Here is a 22637-nt window from a genome sequence, read left to right on the forward strand (position 1 = left end):
AGTCGTGTTTGTGTCTATTTACAAAGCATGCTCAGTTGCCTGCTGACACCAGCGTCCTCCAAAGAAGCTGGAAGCAAAGTGGCCAGTTACGAATCTAATGCCACAGGAACTGTTTTCTTCACATCTTTGTCAGAAGGGAAAATAGTAGTATTTTCATTCCTTTTTTATTAGCAAAGGTGGGTGCCTTTGCTGAGTCTGTGCAGCTGGTGGTGCCAGGCAGCATCGCTCCGTGAGACACCCTGTTTCTAGCTCTCGACTCCTGTCCAGCTCTTACCACCAGAATTTGCTGGTCTGCTGGGCAGCTGCCCGAGGCAGGACTCACAGCACTGGGTTGTTACACTGAAATGCACCGTATGTGGCCTCCTAAGTGTTCAGAGAGCTCAGATCTACCCCGTGCAACGAAGAGAGAATTTGTGTGTGAGAAACCAAGCAAGGAGAATGTGCTTTGCAAAAATTTTGTCTTCCCATCAGAAAAAATAAAATAAAATCCCGTGGCCCATATTTTGTATGTTAAATTCCTTCCCCATTAACATTCTTGAAGAGTTATTTTCTGTCTGATGGCCAAACTCTACCTCTAGTTCTATTCTCTGCTGATTGACAGCTGATGGACACTGCCTGGCATCGCTTCTTTCTGTACCGCCTGTACTCACACGGGTGCCTCAGAGGAGCTCAAAGTTTTGGGAACCTGTCAAACCAGGAGGGGATCTGACCATAATGAAAATGCTGATTTTTGTCCTCATCATTTTAAGATGCTATAGAAAAAGAAAGGAAATGAAGTTGTTTTGACTTCTGTTTGTAAACTTATCATGTACTGTCACCTTTCCCTCGTACATTTAAGTTTCAAACAAGTCCCAGAGGTTGCAAGGCAAGAGTGTTAAGGCAGTATAAGAAACTCAGTATTTCATTCACACCTCTTGATTCCCTTAAAGGTATTTCTAAGGCATCAAAAGGGGCATGTGGTTTGTGCTGGCCTTTCAGAAAAAGGCATTCGGTATAGTGTAAAAAAACAGATGCTCAATGACAGATGGAAACCACTCAGCCCCCGGCAATGGCCACACCATCAGAGAGGAACAGGGAGATACAGCGGGGTTTCCCGGGTGTGGGTTCCTCACCATCGCTCTTTCTGGTACACCTCTGTTTGTACAATCTCACCGGGATGCTCAGATATGCAGGCCCCGTTGATGTCATTGAGCTTGTTGTCTGGAAGATCCTCTGGTTTTGTGCAAAGTTTCAGTGCCCTGGAGATGAAGACATCCAAGTCAAATTCAGGGTCTGTTTCACTGTTCACCTCCGTGGGTTCTTTGCGGAGATGGTGAGGAGAAGATGGCAGGCTCCGTTCCTGAATCTCCGGAAGAGGACTGGGACACTCGAGACCCACCTGTGTGCTCTTCACCCACTGAGCAATCTCCAGAAAGAGGTTGGATGGTTCTTCTTCCAACGATAGCTCAGCTGCAGGTGCTATGGTTGCTCTTTTCCAGTGGGATAAATCTAAAATCAGCTTGGGCTCTGAGTAATGATGGGGCTTATTGTCTCTCCACAGCAATTTGTCCAAGTAGGAAGGTGACCCCACTTTGTAATCACACGATTTCCCACAATCGGCATCAAATACTCGGTCCATGGATGAGTGGGATAGCTCCAAGAACCTCTCCGAGCTGCTTTGGGAGTATTTCCGTGGATCAACTTGCGCTTCTTCAGCGATGGATTCAGACCCTGCCCGGGGGTCCCGCTGAACCTCATCCATGTCGTGGTATTTATCGTGTCTCCATTCCAAATCAGAGGAGAGGCTTACGTGATACCTGCAAAAGACGTGCTGCTGTTAGACATGCAGATGATGGCTTTGTTAGAAACAGCAGCGCTCAAACAGATATGCACGCTGCTGCTGCTGTTTTTACCTTTTTCTTGCTAATATAGTGCTTACCTATAGATCTATAAATTCCTGTTAATATTAGAGACCTTTTTCTTGTATTAAAAAGGGCAGAGGGCCGGAGTAATTTATGAGGAGTCTGAGGCTTTCCCAGGATGCATGGACAGCACCAGTAGTGGGAAAAAAAGCCCAACAGCCAAACCAACTGGCCCCTTCATTTAACTGATGGTCACCTTCTCTCCACTTGGGATTAAAACATGATTAACAATATTAATCACCAAATCATCCCTCAGCCCACAGACAAGCACCTGCAGTGTAAGTGCTCGTTGTTTGCTGCCATAAAAATGAAAAAGATGAGCTTAAATCCCCACTGAGATTGGACATCAGCAGTTTACTCTGACGTTGTGGACCAAGAGCATCCCTAAGGGTCACCTTGCTAAGTGATAACTTCTCAAACTAGTCGAACTCCCTTGACTGCAATTACCCAACAACACCCGTGGTTTTCAAAGTGATCTCTAATTTACTGGTTCCTAACCGAGCTGCCTTTAAAAGATGTGTTATCCCAGGTATTGGGGATCGATGTCCCGGCAATCAAATGCTCTTCAGGTGTCCCACAGCACACAGGCAAAATCACTTCCTGTTTCTGACACACTCAGCTTGTGTTGCAAAAGTTTGTGGCCCTATAGCAGATGTCCCCAGATGGGTGGCAGGACCAACAGTCTAGGTCCCAGCTTCTTCCGTCACATCAAGGAAGCCAAGAGATAAAAGGGTGACCAGGTGACCTCCAGCAGCTGATTTGTTGCTTTTGGGACTGTAACTCGCAGGGATGCTGGGGCGGTGGTGATACACTGAAGACGGATATCCTGAGAAAAGCTTCCAGCTTTCCTCCCTACCTAATTTACCTTGTCCTCCCCAGACTCCACCCTGATACTTGTTCACTCAGGCAAAGAGATTAATAATAGCGAAGGCAAGGGATTTCTTTAGAGTATTTTTTCAATGATGGTGAAATACAGTGGATTAAGAAGGCGAGGAGATTTAATTGCTGTGCAGAGGAACAGCGCTGCAGACATCCTCCGCCAGCTCACCCTGCTCAGCTGGAAGGAGCTCCATAGGAAAGTGAACCTAGTTAATTCTTAGATGCTTCTTTCGTCCTTCCTACCTGCTCCGGTACTGGGACTGGCCTAGTAACTGGGGTAATCACATACGACATGAGAGACCTCAGCTCAAGGCTCTTATCTGCCCTAAACTACCTGTATGACTTTCAGCAAACCACTTAAAAGTCAGCACAATTAAGGATTTTTAAAAAGACCCCAGATCTGTGGCCTCTGGGGCTTACACACCTTGGAAAGTGATAAATATAGAGCTCCAAAACAGGCCCAGTCCCCGAAAGGTACAAGAATTACATTACTTTATAACTCGTATCATAGGGACAGAGGACAGAGGGAAGAACCATAGTGTCATTTAAACAGATGTAACTCAAATGAGGACAATATAGGCTGTTAATAAAACCAAGAGCGGAAAGATACTCGGTAACTGGAAGGTGCAGACGCAACATGTGCTCCCTGATGGAATCAGTGACAAACCTCTTGTTGGCTTCAGCAAGGTGCCAGCTTGGGCCAGAATTACAATATGGCACAAAGAAGGAAAAGCAGATGTTCTCCGTGGGTCTGGAGCACGTGTGACTGAACTCAAGCAGGTCAGAGACTCACCAACCAAGTTCTGCCTAAAGAATTTAAGCCAGTATCTGGTCTCTGACCCAGCTCTAGGTACCGTACCTGTCCCAGTTAGACATCTGGCTCTGGTTGGCTTCCATCAGTAAAATATCATCAATCTCATCCTCGATGCGGAACGGGTGCTGAGACACTGGTTCATCCTCGGGGCAGGAATAGGGACTCATGTAAGGATGCTGCAGACCCATCTCAGCCGTTAATCGATCCATAGGGTTAAATGTCAGTATTTTCTCCAGAAAATCAATAGCTGCGAAGCAGAGAGAAACAAGCTCATTAATTCCTTAAAAGCAATACCAGCTTCCTCTCCAGGATGAGCCTTGTGAATGCCCCATAACAAATCCCCTCGAAGTAAGGAAGGAATTAAAGGTCACACCCCGTGTGCATCTAAAATGGGCACTTCTGTCCTGGCTGCATCCATCTTACCCCCACGGGAGCTGTGTGCTTGCAGTGGAGCAATCCTGCAGCCCGCAGGTGTCAGCTCATCTAGCAAGGCAGGAGAAATGACTGTGAGAGCATCACACCTCCACAGGACAGCATATACACGTTATACCTGGTGCTGCGATCCTGGGCCAGAAGGCTAAGCTCCTACCCCAAAAAGACTTTTGGACAGTGTTGGATTTGATTCCACGCTCTCAGAACCATTCGACAGGCACGTTGTGTTTCAGACAACTGATTTCACATCTTTATGTGCAACTGAAGCAGGATTAGATTTAAAGCGCAATTTTTTTTAAGTCTTCTGTGTGATCAACACTATGAAATTATTTTATCCATTAATATTTAAAGAATTCTGAGTGCTTAAAATTATTTTTAAAAGACTGTGGAGCATGAACTCTTTCTACAATGACGAAGGAGGAAATTAAGTGCAATTAAAGTGACTAGAATCAAATCTAAACGTAGAGGGTTTGTTGTGGTTTCTTTGATGATTCCTTTTACTGAGGTTATGTGAAAAAGATCCAATCCTATCATTAAAGATGTTGCTTATTCAGTTGATTCTTGGTACATGGAAAAGACCCTTAGAGTTCAGATGGTACAAATAGGAATATGCCTTTCTTCAGTTATAAATTTTACATTGTACCTTCAGAAATATCCCCACCAAAGATGTAATTGTGGGAATGGGACAGTTTCTTTAGGGGCAAAATCACTCAGCAGAAAGGGCAGGCCATACCTATTGCCTCAGTGCTTAAACATTAACCAATATCCGATTGTCTCCCACGGGATTATTTCATTGCTTGGACTAATTAAGTAGGAAGGAATCAATAGCTTCATAAGGTCACTGACTGCGGGCAAGAGGCATGGTGGAACGATATATTACAAGTTATATATTACGATGCATTACAGGTCAGAGAGGCAGGAAAATGTTGATGAATTATGTAAGGAGCGCAGGTAACCTTTTTTCCCGCAGTAACGACAGGGAATAAATCCATTCCTGCTTGCCGGAGGCTGACGCGGTCCCTGGGTAACCCGGGCCGATGGGTATCGCATTGCCAAGCCCATATAGTGGACGTCTTGTAACGAAGAGTTATGCCAGCAAACATGACGGGCTTGGTCTTGACGTCTTCCCAAAAGCAGGTGGCCAGGTCCAGCAGCCTGGTTTAAGCCTTGGAAGGAGCTCAGAAGAGCTGACATGCCGTGGTCCGCACTGCTCAACTCTGGCTGCCGACCTGCAAGCTCTCACTGCCTACAAAGCTGCTCCAGGCAGAAGTTCAGGTCCAAAAGCCTGTGGTTTGCAGCCCCCTCACAACAACACACTACTGATTTTTTTTAAGCTTTAGCCAAAGGAGGGAAGAGGCTGAAGTGGTATTTGAGCATTGCAGGCTGTGACAGCCCAACACGAGTGATGTCCAAGCCTCAGAGCACTTGGACAACATTTCTGCCTGTAGTTCATGGAGTTCAGATGTTTGTGGAGCAAAAGCATTTATTTTCTTGTACTATAAAATTGTGTTCATCCAAAAAGCAGAGCAAGAAAATTAACAGGGCTTGAAAATAACCTCTGGGCTAAACCCTCACTTGCAGCTCCAGAAGAGGAAAGGGAAGGGAGGGAAGCAAGGCTGGCATGAAGGGGATGTGCCTTGGAAGTGTCTTGGAATAGTCTTGGAAGACTATTTCACTCCTATTTCTGTATGAGCTACCTGTGAGAAAGCTAGTGCATCATGAGTGCTGTCCTGCAGCCCATGCCTTCCCTGGTGGGACGTCAAGCAGGACCCAGAAGGGACAGCAGTGGGGACACCTGAGCTACAGGTGGGACCATGCACTGCAAACCCCCAGATACCTGAATCCCATTCACCAGTGTTCATGCACTTGGCCTTAGAAGACAATTCCTGTGACTCCCTGGGGAAATAGATCCAAAAACACAGCAGCCGGGGTAAGTCCCAGGAGAAGGACATTGCCGAAGCCAGCAGGCACCACGCTACCTTCACTGTCTACTTCAGGGAGCAGCTTGCGCAGTGGCTTCCTCACTTCCCAGGTGCTGTTGATGAACGTGGGCATCACTTTGAGCAGCTCCTCTTTGTCTTCCTCGTGGATAACTGGGATCGTCTCCAGAATAAGCTGCATCTGTTCTAGCTCGTGACCCCCTAAATGGGTAAAAAACAGGCAGTGAGTTGAGACCCACAAGTTAAATTGGGAGGTAGTTGGTATTATTGGCCACCCTCCTGCATGACCACCCCTCTGAATAGAGTCACGTCACCGCAGCGCCGCATCTCCCGTCAGCCCCTCCACGCTGATGCATCCCCGCATTAGCTGCCACTCTTTGCTCCATGGAAAATATGGTGGGACTCCCAGCCAGGCCACTTCTTTTTCAGGCTGAAAGAGTTAACCTAGACAGTCTGATCTCCTACAGTAATCCCCCTGAGACTGTCTGTGCAGCTTTTTGACTAACCTAGACATCTTTTTAAAATGGCTACACAGCAGAAAATGTACCAACTGAAATCACAGGCATGGGAGCTATTATCCATCGGTGGGTCCATGGAGACAAATATCGTCTCTAACGGCCTCAAAACTGACGACCCTCTTTAAGCAATACCGCGGCTGGGTTTGTTCACAGCCCCAGATGAAGCATCCCAGCTCACACGGCTGCAGCCGGGCAGGGCAGCGCCCAACGCCATCTCCACCACGTGTCCCTGCCACATGCTGTGCTATGCTGAGAAGCAAAGTGCCTCTGTGCAGCAGTGACAAAAAGTGCTGCCACAACCCCAATGATAACAAAAAGATCATGAACCCAGCTCCAGGGGTGCCAAAGCTTCATCTTTAAATGAATGCAAGTGCCCAACCTCTGCGCTCTCCCAATGGGAAGGGGGTTTTCTGACCAGGTCCCACCTGGCTGCTGGGCACGACGTCAAGGCTCTGATGGTGACAATTCCCACAACTGCTACGAGCAATCATATATATTTTTAATCCTTTTCCTTCAGGACATATTTATCCATGTATCCCTAAGTCCCAGCTCAGGTCTGGCTACCAGTCAAGGAGAGGAGAGAAGTGGCAGCACCAGCTGAGCAGAGCCAACCGCCTCGTTAATGAACCTTAATCCCATTCTTTAGCGCACTATTAGACACGACCAAGAGCTCCACAGCTGATTTCCAGCTTCCTACGTGTACAGAGAAGCAGGCTGGCAGAAATATTGAGTTGCACTATTGATTTTCTGTCTGCCAGAAACACCGGTTATAAATATTCTGTCATTAGAGGCAGGACTATCCATTAAGACAGTGAGCTGGCTGGGGCAGACAAACCAACGGGGATTTTTGGGCTACCAAGCCCCTTGCTGTCCCACTGATGGATTTCAGGCTGCTTCACCGGCAAGCAGCACCTGGCTGATCCGTAGCAAGAGGAGTGAGCAAGCCTCATTTATGGCACAGCACTTCTGAGTCTGCAGGGAGGGTGGAGAGGCCAATTCGTAGGGGATGGCGGAGACCATTACTGGTATCACGCCCTCAGGCAACCCCATCCCTTCGGGGGTCCCTGGGACCTCGCAGGGGCTGTCCTTCCCAGCCCAGAGCTCCCCGTCTGTCTGCAGGAGGTTTCCAGACTTGCATCCAGGGACCTAACCCTAAACACACCCCTTGGGCAAGGGAAGGTCCAAATGTCAAGGTTGAGAAAGGGTCTCCATCCGTCATGGCCTCATCACTCCAACAAGGTTTGGTAGAATGCAGTTGTGGCCACTTTCATGGCGAATGGCAGAGCTCTGAGCCAGGACATGGCAACGAACTTAAGACAGCCCCAAACCAACACTGACGTTAGCACAGCTGGTCACCATCACAGCACCCGTCTGCTCAGAACAAAGCCTCAGAAGAAGATAGAGCAATAGGAGAAGCAAAAAAGACAGTGGGACACCCTCCTAATATCAATCCTGGGCAAACGAATTCACCTTCCTACAGAAAAACTAATTTTATGACATTTAGAGGTTCACAGCATGGCTCCAGGAGAAACTAAAGATGACCATCAGGAAACAAACACCTTGTTAGTCAGGCTAATTCCCAAATTGTGATCAAAATTACAGGGTATGAAAAGTCACAAAAGCATTGTGGCTCTTCTCAGTGCAGCTCCAGCTACTGCTCACTGAAGGTACCTGGCAGCAAAAGGGCACCGTGTTTAGTCACACAAAGAAGCTGCTAATGCAATGCTGGAAGCATTGAATTATGGCTCTCAGGAACCCAATTCTCCACCACTATCCTCTATTTATGTAATTTCTAGGGACCTTCTGGAAGCATTAATTCCTGAAAAGAAAAACACGAACTACAGACAGAATAAACACAACATGCTGTCGTTACCCAAGGAGAGAACAAGGAGCTCCGCATCATGTCTGGGAAAAGAGAACCCTTCCCCGGGCTTGCAGCCAAGTCCCAGCTGAACACCCAAGCCCTGCTAGCAAATCCTCCAGGAGGAAGCACCGATCCCATGGGAAGAGCCATCGCGCCACCTCCTAGCTCTTGGTCACAGGCACGGCCCCGCTGGTGATCCCCACGGAGAACCATGAGGACAGGCAGCTTTTCTTTTTCTCCTATTTTCTCTTGCTTCCACTGGTGATGCTTTCAGAGATGCTTTGCCAGTAGAGGGTGGAAAAGTCACTGGAGGGAGCTGTAGTCGCTCAGTTATGGATGCTCTTCCCTGTCTTCCATGCTGCTCATGGTGGGGAGCTCTCTAAAGGTCTGTGAGCCAGATTTTAGCTGTTGGAGACGTGCTACGCCCCTGTGAGCTTTGGGTTAGCCAAACTTCTTGTGCCCTCCCGGGGCTCTGCCAAACCCAAAGCTGCTCCTGCCACCGCACTGCCCAGAGATGGGGCTGCAGGGAGGGCGAGGGTCCCTCTCTGCTGGGTGTTCATTAACTTGCATAGGAGAACGAAAGCAGCGAGTGACATCTATTCCTAATAACCGAGCACCTTAATTTAACTGCATTGCTTAAGCACCCCAGATAGACAACTGAGTTAATTATATTGACTTATGCTAAGCACCCAATTTAAATTGTGCCGCTGACGCATACTCAAAAAACAATTTATCCAGCGTAAGGCAATTACTGGAGATTTGCAACTTTCTGGGAACTACGTCGCTGTTATTTGCCACGGGGTGTTTGCTGGTGACCCAGCACTCTCCAAAAGTCTTGTCCTGCAGCAATGGGGGCTGCAGCTGGCTGGGGACAAACTCCTTCTCCCAAGCAAAGAGAAGAAAAGCAAAAGCAAAGATGAACCCATGCTGTCCTGCAAATGTTTGCCAGTTTTAGCTATTCTGAGTGGGGTTTTATTCTCCTCCTCTTTGGCCACCAGCAGATGAAAGACAGTACATGGCATGGGACACCACGGGCACCCTGCCCCACTGCCAAGCTCCCACCCCGGCTCTTCTTTACTTACTGGTATAGGAGGAGGCCAGGAAAACAGGGCACGGGGCCAAGACCTTCCCGTAACAAGTCTACAAACTATTTTTAAAGCAACCCAAAAGGAATATGTATTTTGAGCTTCGGCTTCGATCCCCACCCATTAACTAAGTGTCCTACCTTCAACTGGGATTGCACAGGTCTGAAAGCAGAGGAGCAGGGATGCTCACAGCATGTGTCCAGCTGAGCCCAGTCTGTGATGTGCCAAATCCCGTCTCCTGATCTCTAATCTGCTGTGGACTCTTGGGAACCAACCTGCGAAGTAGGTTCCTGTATGGCTGCTCTGGGGCACCTTGCCCGGCCAGCCTGGACAGGATTGATCTCATCTGTAGCCATGTGCAACACCAGCATGGGCACTTCAGCTTGTTCTCCAGATGCTCTTTATGAGCAGTAGTAGAAAAATAAATATTTCTAAGGCACAATCTCAGCTGAAGGCAGACAGCTAAGAGAGGCCAGACGAATCACATCCTGGAGCTGCCTTTGCTTCTGCCTTGACCATGGAGGGAGCTTTAGGGAGCAGGTTGGACACCTAGGCAGTAGATGGCTGGTGTCAGCCAATGGAGTTTCTATTCCTGGGGTCCTCAAACAGCACAAAAACCAAGCTGGGGCTGAGAGAGGGGTCAAGCAGAGTTTGGAAAACCAGGACAAAGATGAGTGCTGGGGTGCTCTGATGGGGATGGCCAGAGAAGGACCTGGACAAAGCCAGTCTTGTTTTGCTGTTTGACATGAGGAGCAAATATAGGAAAAAAGAGATTGACTTAAGAGTCCAAAAGGATTTTCCTGGGGCTCCAGCTACACCCACTTTAATAAGAGGCGTTGCGCTGCTCTAGTCTGGTGCAACTCCTGGAGGACCAGGACCCTGCCACCTGTGCTGGGATTTGCTTCTGCTGCTTTGGTTTACCTGGGACTAGTTTGGGTCCAGCGCCCTGGACTGGCAAAGCCTTAGCCTTATCGTCCAGTTTGCTTCTACCCAGAAAGCTCAAAGACTCTTGCACGGTGCAAACCACGGCTCGGCAAGGGGAGGCGGCTGGCAGAGCTGTCTCGGGAGCTCACTCATGTGCAGCGTTTCCCAGCAATACCAGAAATGCCCTGTGCCCGCAGGGACAAGCAGCACGTGGAGACGTCCTTGCTCCTGGGATATATCCCAAGGAGGCAGCAGGAACAGCCAGGTCTGATGCATAATTTTTGGAGCTGAAGTCCCTGGATTTGAAAATTTTGGGGAGGGAAGACCGAGAATGAGAGGAAGGCAAAAGAGAGAAGTAATTTCAGTGATCTCTTCGAAATGCTACAGACTGCTTAATTTACAGCTTCCACAAAAGAGATATGGAAGCTGCAAGCAGGAGTGGGGAGGGAGCGACGGAGCAGCTGCAATCAAGCACCGGCTGCAGAGCTCTGCAGTGCACTGAAAGAAGTGTGAAGAAAATGTCCTTCTCCATTATTAATGGGTCTAATTATTTATTTACACAACTCTGCAAACAGCTGCTCACAAAATGCGTTAAACCTTGTCATTCAAAACGCTAATGGGCGAGGGTAGAGACAATCAGGGAGGAGCATCGCTGGCAGACCTCGGGCTCCTTTGATAGCCAGAGAGCAGCTGCTTCATTCTTGCATGAACGGCTCCACGTCCCAGCTTGGGAAGCACAGCTTTGCACCAGACAGTGGCATTTTTGGAATTGTATTAAATAAAGATTTGCTTCTCAAGAACATCAGAGTCAAGCTTCAAATGCTGCACTGATAATTATGTGCTCCTTGCTGGTGCTTTTTTTGTCGTCTTTTCCTTGCACTGCACCTTTACAACTCCAGTACCTGCTTATAGGAAAATCCTGAAAATGGCTGAAAATGGGTAGTGGCACTCAAATGTTTTCCCTCAAAGAAAAGAAATACCTTGAAGACACCAATCACAATTCAAATCCACAGCACAGAGGACAAACCTCTTGGGACAAGGCCACATTATCTTTTGTCCTTATACTCCACCCCATGATATTTTTTTAGCATCTTCCCTCACAACAAGAAGCTCTTATTTTCTATTGGAAACCCAGAAATAGAAAAAGGTTTTGTTGTTTCATCAGAATTGTTCTTTGTTTGGGGTTTTGCTTTTGGCAGCAGACCATCCCTGCCCAGCAAGTCTTGGCACAGAGGCACCGTTGATCCCGGCCAGCCTTGGGCACCCCACCGGCCGGTGGCTTCCCACTGGGTGCCATCCCACCCGTAGCACCCCACGTCCATCCCAGACAAGCGCAATAAGGCAGAGTGAAAATCAAGATGGTAACTCTTCTCCGGCCTCAAAGGCCTGCCTGTACCAGGGAAGTTTGCACCAAACAAGGGACCCTCTAATAGCAGAGGTTGTACAAGTGAAGTTTGCTCTGGAGACAGCTCTCACATCTCATAACCAAGTGCAGGATCCCTGCAGCAATGCTACAAGCGTTGCCTTGGCTGGCAAGGAGAGGGGAATTCCCTCTGCCACACTAAAAAGCCTTCAAATTGGGTTGCGAGGAAGGAGAGAAGAAGAAAAAAAATTAACCAACAGGAGCCAGAAACCTACCAGCGAAGAGCATCCTTCCTGTCAGCATCTCGGCCAGGATGCAGCCGGCTGCCCACATATCGATGGCTTTGGTGTAGTTGTTTGGCGAGAGGAGGAGGCGGGGGGAGCGATACCATTTTGTTACTAAGCCTTCGGAAAGGTAACCCTGAAAAAGCAGAGACAGAGACGTCAGTAACCTTGCAAGGGAGCTCCTTCGCTCCTCCCCAGTCAGCCCTCGCTGCCCACCGTGGCCCCACCATCGGATCCTGCAGAGGAACCTGCCCACCACGCTTGTGCTGCACCTACAGCAGGCTGTGGTTCTCTATCTCGCAGGAAGCAAAGCGGTGAGACATACAATGCTGGAAACAGAAATGCTTTGGTGCTTCAGGAGGCAAAGCACTTGCTGCTCCCAAAAAACTTATTTGCTGTTTGTTACCATGGTATTGCAGCATCTTCTGCAAAGGACAGATGGCTTTAGTAGCACAGACTTGCAGATCGAACCTGCAAAAGTTATTTCAGGTCACTATTAGAAGACTTAGATGTATTACATAAATCCCAATTTGACCATCTGAAACTTTTTGGAAGTTAAGCACGTTATTTAAGTACTTTGCTGGGTCCTAGCTATAACCCACGGGTGCGTGAAGGAAGCCTTTCCCAGCTCAGTACCCGCAAGCACAGTGCTTGGATTTCCAAATGTTATCAGTTTGAAATCTTTTGCTGATTCCATCTCTAGTTAATCTTATATCTATAGTCCCTCCATAGGTACCTAAACCGCTGGCTATGTAAACAGCAAGCTATGTACCGCTGAGTTCCCATGGATCCAACTCCCAGCACTGATGCTGAAAAGGGCAGGACTTCCCAAGGGAGCCCACGAAAGAGCAGCCACCCGTGGGTCAGCACAAACCCACAGCGAGCACCGGAGGACACACGAGCCCAGAGCAGACGTGGCACGGGGAGCGCACAGGGCTCCCGAGCCAGCAGCACCCAGAGGATGCGCTCAGCAGGATCCGGCATTGCACAGAAGCCGGGTGAGTTTGCCGCGCCTGCATCCTCGGGATGCTGCTGCAGTGAACCCCGCTTCCATCTGGGGCACGTGCTGGGAACTGCGGATGAGCCCATGCAGCATCTCACAGGGGTGAGACGTGAGATCTCGTAATAGAGGAGAACAAGGGGACAGGCAGGAAAACAGATTTATGGAGGAGAATCACTACAGCCTGGAAGGAAAGTCTCCTGGACCGGCAGATGTTTTGAAGCATTGCCGAGCAGATAACACAGCCCCGCAAGGGCTCCTAGCCAAGAACTGTTGAAAATAAGATGCCACGGGGTAAGTGGAAAAGCCCTTTCAGGGATGAGCTAGCTCATGAAGAGGGATAGGAAACCCTGCCCATTCTGCACTGAGCCTGAGTCCTGCGTAATAAATCGCCTCCCTCTCTTGTCACCCAGCCGCTGGGGCCCCTGCGTGGGACAGGTCCTCGTCCTCCGTCCTACCTTGCTTACAGTGAGGATGGTCAGTTTGGATGCTTGTCCTGGTTTTAAAGGAGATGCCCTCAGCAGCACCCCATGGGACAAAGACGGAGCGCCATCGTCGCTTCGGACCACAGCCCTTCCCATTCCTGAACTCACCCGGGAGATTTAACACAAGTGCCAAGCGCTCAGCAGCTCCCGCTGAAATCAAGGGGACGCGTTCAATCCTGCAAATAACGCTGGCATCCTAAGGGATGTCCCAGCGCCCCCGGCTTTGTCCGCCGGCCAAGCTCCGGATGCACGGGTGCCACACTGGGGTTGGACATGAATGGTTATTTCACCAGAATAATGTTGGAATATTCCTAAGTGGTATTTTCTACATTAAATATAATGCATTAGGAGAACGAGGTAGATTGAAACACCGTACAAAAGACAAAATAAAATTAAATTATAAAGTTGAACTGCATTTGAAGGCCATGAAGCATTTGGAGAGTATCAAAATGCAATAACAGCATAAATACAGTTCATGCAAAAACTCAGTTAAAAACTCCATCCTAACTGACATAATTTCATAAACTGTTTTCAGTTGCAATACAACTGTGGATGCAGTTATGCTATATAACATCTCCTAGGATATTATAGGATACCTCTCTCAGCCTAGACGCAAGAGTAACGCATCACCACAAACACTACGAGGTTTATAACACTCCTCTTCCCCCAATATGGGTTTTTGTTCCAATTGCCGAACATGCAAGTCATCAAGCTTTTAATCATAAAGGGTTTACTTTTCAAAGAACATTTTAATTTTGGTCTTCTTAAGATAAGTTGTAATGGAGACTGATTAGCTGAGAAGTTTCATTTAATGTTGCTGTATTTTTGCTAATGCTGCTGAATCAGAACGGGCACAAAAGCCCCCAGGCGTTATCCGATCAGATTGCCGCTTTTCAACTACTGAAATTATTCCCAACAACAGAGACATTGGTATTTATTGGAAAGATCCTAAGAAAATAAACTCTGGGGATAGTGATCCAGGGCAATTCCTGGCCAGAGCAATTTCCTCCCTTTCCCAGCAAAGGAATGCCACTTTCCTTACAGGTTTAACGCTCAGTTCATATGTTTCTCCCCTCTGACAGCAAGACGGATTTGAGTTCTCAGGGGGGTGTGCACCATGTAAAATGTATGAGCAATATATTGCAAATATCTATATGTTGCCACAAGCCAAGCCTTCTTTCTCTAGGCATCTTTTACCTATCAGAGAAAACTCCCTCCAAAATCTCAACAAACATTTTGGATACATCTCCAACCCCTCCCCTGCCATGTGAGGTTACTGATGGTAATTAATTAGCAGCGCTTCTCATTGCGCTTCCCTCTTCAGTTACCATCACCATGTATTTGATCGTTGTCTCCCTGCTTTCATCTGCAGCGTAACCCAGACCATTGGGTCACCCACTGCCAAGCCCAGGAAGGACCCATGGAGAGGAGCAACCTACAGCTTCTCTCCATCCCACCAACTCTTGGATCATACAGCTGAACCTCCCCTTGCTTCCCATGGCATCCTACTGCTGGGCTCTAGGTGATCCTTCCTCTTCCTCATGGGGTGTTTGTGTGTGTGTAAATATTGGGAAGGAATGGTGGGAGGTTTGAAAAAATCAAGATTCTTCCCATCTGGCCCATGGTCCTTCGGCAGGAGCAGTTGGGAGCGCTCCTCGGCCGGGCAGCATGGCACCCCAGTCCTCAGTGGCTTATCCAGCCCCAACACCTATGTCTGCTCTGCCTTTCACAGTGGCTAAAACATGGGCTAGATTTTTTTTTTAAATATAAAATACATATTTTATTTTACCTGCAATGCCAAGACTTACACAAGGGCAGCAGCTGTGGCAGGATGGAGAGCCCGAGCACTTCCAGCCATCACACATGCAAGGCATGGGCTTTAGCACAAGAATTTCCCCATTCGTGTAGATTCACCCAGACAGAAGGACCAAGAGCAGAAGCATATTCATCAGTTCCAACTAAGATGGAACATATAACCTTTATGATTCTATGATCTTCATGACAATATTCTGTGGATTCAGCACAGCCCTTTCTGAACTGAAGAACCACTGGAATCTCTTTAAAAACCAATATAACGGAGTCAATTTAAAAACAAAAGTAGTTTCAAGTCCAAAGCTTGCTCTCAAGCCCTCCCATGCTATTTTTTTTTGCAATTTTCAAGTATCATTTTCCTGCTTCTCCTCTGCTCCTGTGGCACGTGCAGGAATGGCTCAAGCAGCCTATAAAGGTGATGAATTCACTACAGGTAGGATAAGCATCAAGTCGTATCAAACCACACAGCAAGGAAACAGAAAAGCAAAGACAAATGAATGCTTTTTCTGATCTCTACAAAACACGGATTTTGGGTGTTGCTTGCAACACCAGAAGGAGAGACAGGCATGCGTGGCTGCTGCTGCATCCCGGTGTCACACTGGTCACTGCATGCTGGACCAGCTGCATCCCGAGCGTGCCGAGGGAAGCTGTCATGGCATGGCACCACGCGGGGAGTGCACCAAGACCCACCAGTGCTCCGAAACAACCGTCACCCAAACCCAGAGCTCCTCCTTGGTGCTGAAGGGACCAAGGGCATGTCTCCTCGAGGTGGATGCTGAAATTCAGGATCCCACCTACTGCAAACCAAGCACCCCCTAACGCTGCAGCCCAAAGCTTCTCCTGAGAGCACTTCACACCCAAATCCATAGCCCTGCACTCAGAAAGCCTCAGAGGTGCAGACCAGGCACGCCTGAAGTGGAAATCCAGCAGGATCCATCCACAGCCCGTGTATCCATGCCTCCATCCACAGCCAGGAATGGGATTTCTGCTGCTGCAGCCGCAGGAGCCGGGTCGGCTCCCGGTGCAGATGGCTGCAGTGCCAAGGGAGGAGCGACTCAAAATAGCTACAACCCCAAGCTTTTGGAATAATCCTGGCACAGCAGCAGGCTGCTGCCTCTTCACAGCATAGTTTTTAACCTTATTTTCTAAAAGGCAGACAGGGCAGTTGTAGGAGGGGCTGAGAAAGATGCCAGATTTGCAGTAACCTTGCTCCATAATAAAATAATAAAACTGTTGTTGTGCGTGGCTCCAGCAACGTGACGTGTGTTCTCATCGTTTTGGGATGACAGAACGCATTTATTTCAGGACCGCAGACTATGACGTGCTTCATCAGAGGACAGAGAAGGAGAATAACCGAGTCGGGGTGACAGTGGGGTGTCAGTGCTGGCTGCATGGGGCCACGGGCAGCTGCCCCAGTGTTGAATGCGGAGGGTGGTCCCCTCCAGCGGAGCAACATCCCATGTCCTCATCTCCTTTGAAGACCTCTTTGTGATGACCCACCTGGGAATTTTATTATTTTACTGGATGAACTGGAAACTATTATGTTTGCACTGATCAGCAAGTACAAAACAAAGGGAGGACTTCAAAGGTTTTTAAGATGTTCTGGAAACTATTTACCATGAGATCTCTCCTTAAAAGGGCTGCTGCACCCTCCTTAGCATGGAATTTCTACCAATTAATTCCGTAATTAAGATAGAAAATGGGCGAAGGGAGAGAGGGTCCCCTGGTAGCCCCATGCAGATGCCCCCAAGCACTTTGGGGCACCAGGCAGAGCCCCCAGACCCCCAGAAGAGGTAACCTGACTATCCTGTACAACATGGGCAGGCTAAGGAGCACCCCACTTTGCTGTCTCGTCACCCGAGTAAAGAGATTCAAGCAAGTCTCCATATCCTCATACAACAGGCATTTCTGATGTCTTCTCCACTGGGTTTATCCCAAATTTTAATGCTTGACTTTGCTATCTCCCTGCTCTCCCATCCCTCCTGCCCAGTACGAGCTGAGGGTGCTCAAGAGAGGACAGCATCTCACTTTTACACCCCCTTCCTCCCCAAACTTGGGGCAGTTCACATCTGGACTCTCACTTGGAGCCAAAGATATTTATTAGGGCATAAGAGTGGGGATGGATGGATAGATGGGCAGCTACACCCACCCAGGCAGCCTCTGAAGAAATGCAGGCAGGGACTGGACCATGGGGGGAAGGCAGCGAGGTGTGGGGCAGGCAGGGCCTCGGGCATTGCAGAGCACTCCGATGGTGAAGGCGAGATGCTTGCATTCAGTAAGGAGGTGGTTTATGAAAATGGAAATGCTCAGCTTTGACTCTTTTGCATAAAAATAAGGAGCTCATGGACGCTGGAGCTGCCCCTTATCTTCATCTCCAGCACTCCTCAGCTCACATTTTGGGCGCTGAGTCGCACAGCAAAGCGTTCAGACCACAAACAGCGGCGACCGGGGAAAAAGGGATTAATGTGGAGAAGTTCTAGAGGGATAAACATCAGGATTAGTGACTCCCAGGGATAAAAAGAGTAGGAAGAAGGAAGAGAAAGGAGCCTGCACAGCTGAATGGCGAGAGCATCGAGGAAGCGACAGGGTGACAGAGAGAGGGGGCACACAGAATCATCTCCCAAGGGTCCTCTCCTGCTAGACCTGACATTCTGTGCCCTGAAGAGGTGTTTGCAAGTATGTAAGCACCCAGGGAGCTTAGAAGTGTGTTTACCTGAGGCAGGGGTAAAGTTTAAGCTGTCAAGTCTAAGCAGCCCGTGAAGGTGCAGACCCAGATCTGGACGTGATCTTGGCAGCTTGAAATTAATCTCATTTGCTCCTGGGAAGTTTCAAACAAACAGATATCCCCATGCTGCTCTTACCACATGGAGAAAGGGATTTGAGCAGCACACACTACCCAAATGGTGGGAGAAACACAGGCGAAGCTGCTCTGCTTCAAAGATGGTGAAGGCCAGCACCCCGCTGTGGTCCAGGGCATCTCTCAGAGTTGGAGAGCTCTCCCTTTCCCACCAAATTCTCTTAATTAAACAGTTGCCTGCTGCAAGTCATGTAAACAAGACACATTGCCAAGTAAGGGCTATTATTTAGACGGTATATGTATTTCTACACTGTGTTTAAAACTCGGCTCACACACCACTGTAGTTATTATTTTCCATTTTAACACTTAGCAGGATGGTTTGGGATTTGAGAAACATCGGGTCAGAAGAGCTGTAACCTTTTAGGTGAATGACAACACGCAACCTGGAATTTTTCATGTTAGCAGATCCCAGCCATCAGTCTAAGCATATTCCAGATACAAAACATCATGAGGGGAAAAAAAATAAATCCAAGTGCTTAAGACAACCCTGCCTCACTGCACAGGCTTGCAAGAAAACGTTACGCTAGAGGTGTAGCTCTGCACTGCCTTCCAGGTTTGGATCTACTGGGTCTTTAGAGCAATTAATTACTCAGGGAGCAGGATTTCATCTGCTTTTGGGGCAGCTCCGCATTAGCATCTGCTGGCAGCACCAAAATTCAGGGCATAAGGATCCCTGATCTGCTCAATGCCGGTCAGCAGCAGGATGGAGGCTCGACAGCTTCGGACACGGTGATGCTCCAGTCCCCTGATGCTTTCTGTGAGAGCAGAGCGCTTATAAATCCGTATGAGTCCTTGAGGAAAGCGGAGGTTGAAAGAGAAATACAGAGAGGAATTGATTTTTCTGAGCCAGCTGAGAAGAGCTGGAAATCAAAGGTGGGACTGACCCAAGCCCCATCCCAGCCCTCCTATCGTACCTCTCTGCCTTTGCAGTGTCTGTCACCCAGCTTCAGCAAACAGAGCTCCCCAGCACCAGGATTTACAAATAACTGACATTATTTGTGGTGCTGGATGCTCACCGCAGCGCTGCTATTTTCAGCTCTGCTCTGGAGCGGTACCCGGGTCTCTGCACAGTGGGGCTCTGCTGGTTTTTTGCACTGATGCTCCAGCCTCCCAGCCCTGGGAAGAATCGGACGATGCTCGTGCAAGGGTATCTTGCAAAGTTACATCCCACCACAAAGCCGCAGCCCTCGACAGCTCTTTCCCACTGCACTGGCTGTTATTAAGGCGATGGAGAATTGCTTAGAAATAACAATAATTCTGCAGCAGACACAGGCAGACAACTCCTACCCTGATCCTGCAGTCTCTGACAAGATGATGCTCCTTAAAATCAGTGACTTTTTGCATTCATGTACCACTACCTTGTTTGCAGGGGTTTTCTCTAGGAGTTACCCTTGGTAAAAGCCTCTGAATGCACCTGACTTTCAAAAAAACCCACACTGAGAAAGCCAGGAGTCTCCTCCTGAGCTGAGTAATAACCAATTGGTGAGGAAGGCAGCGCGGGACGGGGAGGCAGCAGTAACAAGGACCCCGCGCTCACTCCCGGATGTCCCTTGCAACCTTCTTCCTTTCCCCCAGGCTTTCTTTCTCCCCAAACCCCAGACTAGAAACCAGAACAGATCAGGGCTCAGCTTCAGGATCACAACATCATCTTTTCAACATCCTCTTCCCTCTCCCCTTCCCTGCCTTCCTGAGCAAAGCAACGGCACCCAAATCAGAGCTGCGCTGGGCAGAAACCCACGAGTAAATCAAAGCACATTTAAACCTTGGCACAGGGGCGACAGCGGGTCCATGGGGGACACTGAACTCATCCACACAAACGTCCAGCTCAAGAAAACAGATTTTATCTTATCTTACAATACCAAATAGTAACTTTAACCAGAAACCAGGTGCAGACTGCATCACGTCTACTGGTGCAGACCACACAGTACTTTGGTTTCGCCCGGGACCATGTGGGTCTGTGAGCTGATGAAGTCTCCACTGCACCAAACCTCCAGCCTGGATGGCAACCTGCATTAAACATCTGCAACTCCCTCCAAAATCCATTAGCATCAGGACTGCGTGTTACAGAGACTTCTCACCCATTTTCCTCACCTCCCTCCCACACTGCCTGCCCGCTGTCACCACAGCCACTTGCTCCCACCATGAGCTGCTCCACCAGCAATGCCACCGCGAACTGCTTCCAGCTCCAACCTCCCTTTCTCGAGGGCAAGAGAAAGCCTGGAGGTGGCCATGGGATGCCAGGTCCCTCTCCATCCCCCTGTCCCAAGACAGACCAACACATCCAGGGCTACCTCACTGGCAGGGTTTTGCTGCAGGAGACTGCCGCACCGAATTAAGTGTACTAGAAGGAAAATGCAGGTCTTTTAATAGCTGCATTTTTGCTTGAGTACGGAACTGTTTTCAGTATCTTCAATTACTTTGTCAGGGTTTGGCAGCTGCTGGGGAATGCAATTCTTCACGGAGGAGCCCACAGCCCACTGCACACTAACGGCTTGTTAGAAAGTGTCACTTCTGGGGAGTTTCAGCCCTCCTTGGGCTGACAGAGAGAAGTTTGTGACAGCAGCAGGAGAGGAAAACGGAGTCAGTCCCAAAGATCCCCCCAAGGAGGGGACAGATTTCAGATACTCAAGGGCAGGTATTTTGCTTCATTCCTCCTTTTCCTCCTTCTCCATCCCAGACAGACTGCCGCAAGAAGACGTGCGTGGACCAACAGACGGGATCGCAGGGGATGCCCAGTCTGGAGGGCCTGGAGGGCTCTGGGCATCCCCTGCCCTGAGCAGGGCCGCGGTGGGGCACGCCAGGCTGCCCTGGGCTGCACTCGGCCACTCGCAATTATTATTACATTATAATACAGCACGTAAGTACCAAAGAACAAAAACTTTTATACATTATTTGTATCTTGACCTCAAATGAAAGAATATGACTGTATCTCAGAGACCCATCCCTCTTTCCCTACAATTAAATAACCATAATTCAGACAGAGATGGGTTTTTAAGAGGCAGGTTGGCACAGAAGTGAGGACAAAAGGCAAGCAGAGAGGCTGTGGACGAGCCAGGTACCCTTTCCACATGCTTCCACTGTGGGGATGAACAGCAGCTCATTATAAAAGCAGCAAAGCCAGAAACACAGAGCTTAGTCGCTTAAGTAAATAGAACAAATGCACACCTCCGCACAGTCCATTGCTGAGATGGAATAAAATACATAAGTATATATTTGATATATATGATACAATGCAAGGAAAGACACCCAAATGGCACTTGAACCCTTCGTGTGCCCTGCCTGCTGCTTTGCAGTGCTGGAGAGCCCTGGGGCGTGCTCGGCAGAACTCAACCCATGGGCTATCCCCAGGAAACACGTCCTGGTTTGGGGCACGGAGGGTAACCACCACCAGCGACCGCCCCACCAGTGACCACTCCAGTAGGGCGTACAGTTGCCCAAACAGGCTCAAGGACCAGCTTCTCCTGAGAAGATCCACCACAGTCCAACCACTTCACCCTACACGCGTTCAATGCCTCCCTGTGCCGGCCGGCAGCTCACCGAGACAGCACCGGCCTCAGCTATTTGGAATTGCCTACCTTGTGCGAGTAATGCTGATCCACGATTCTGGCCAGCCCGAAGTCACCGATCTTCAGCACCAGGTCCTCCGTGCTGATGAAAATATTGGCTGGCTTGAGGTCGCGGTGGAGGACGTTGGCTGAGTGGATGTACTTCAGCCCCCGCAGCAGCTGGTACATGAAGAGTTTGGTGTGCTCCTCAGCGAGCTTCCCTTGCTCTAGCAGCCGTGCCAGGTCCGTCTCCATGTACTCCTGGACAATGTACACCATATTAAACTTGAAAAAGTCCCCACGCAGGTTGGTCCCCTTTGGCCCCAAAACCTCGTACACCTTCACGATGTTATCGTGGTCCAGGCGGCGGATGATTTTGATCTCCCGGAAAGCGTGCTTCATGCTCCGCGCATCGCCGATGGTGATCTTCTTCACCGCCACTTTGCGACAGCTCTTGCTGTCGAGGGCTGACAGCACCAGCCCGTTGGCCCCGAAGCCCAAGGGGCGAAAATTAACGAAGCGACAGCCCAGGTCGTACCCATACATGCTGGCGATACAGTCGCACTTCTCTGCCATCGCGGGCTCTGTCCTCTTTCAGCTTTTTCCTCTTCGTCACTTGAAAAACTGGGAGAGTCGAAGGGCTTCCAGATCACAAACGTGGTTTGAAATCAAGCACCTCATTATTACTTACAGATGCTTGGGTGGGTCTCGCTCTGAGCCCATCGCTTCAAGATGACATGCAGATGCAGTAAAAAAAGATGCAAGCACACACACAAATAAAACGTTTTAAACTGGGTGAGAAATCAAGGGGTAGAAGAGACTTTCCAAGCAGCGTGGATAAACGCAGCCCAGAGATCTCTAGCAAAACAGAAAGGTCATTTTTTTTGAGACTAAAAGTTCAGTGCTGCTACAGTTTTCAGCCACTTTCTTGTTT

General features: G+C 48.9%; 1 protein-coding gene across 3 annotated transcripts; it reads right to left on the bottom strand.

Annotated features, from left to right (window-relative positions):
• Positions 1 to 1108: 1108 nt before the first annotated feature.
• LOC309415112 (mitogen-activated protein kinase 4-like) lies at positions 1109 to 22279 on the bottom strand (the record flags this gene model as incomplete). 3 transcript variants are annotated; one of them, XM_082012560.1, is made up of 5 exons in its annotated part: positions 1109 to 1796; positions 3640 to 3841; positions 6012 to 6167; positions 11996 to 12140; positions 21734 to 22279. In XM_082012560.1, 5 exons carry the CDS (start codon positions 22277 to 22279, stop codon positions 1109 to 1111), a joined length of 1737 nt encoding a protein of 578 aa, XP_081868686.1. The 3 variants fall into 3 exon arrangements, with proteins under 3 accessions (XP_081868686.1, XP_081868685.1, XP_081868684.1); XM_082012559.1 differs by having other exon boundaries at positions 6006 to 6167; XM_082012558.1 differs by having other exon boundaries at positions 6006 to 6167; positions 11975 to 12140.
• Between the last annotated feature and the right edge of the window lie 358 nt (positions 22280 to 22637).

This window comes from Phaethon aethereus, assembly GCF_964289735.1.
Source record: "Phaethon aethereus genome assembly, chromosome: W".
NCBI classification, from domain to species: Eukaryota; Metazoa; Chordata; class Aves; order Phaethontiformes; family Phaethontidae; genus Phaethon; species Phaethon aethereus.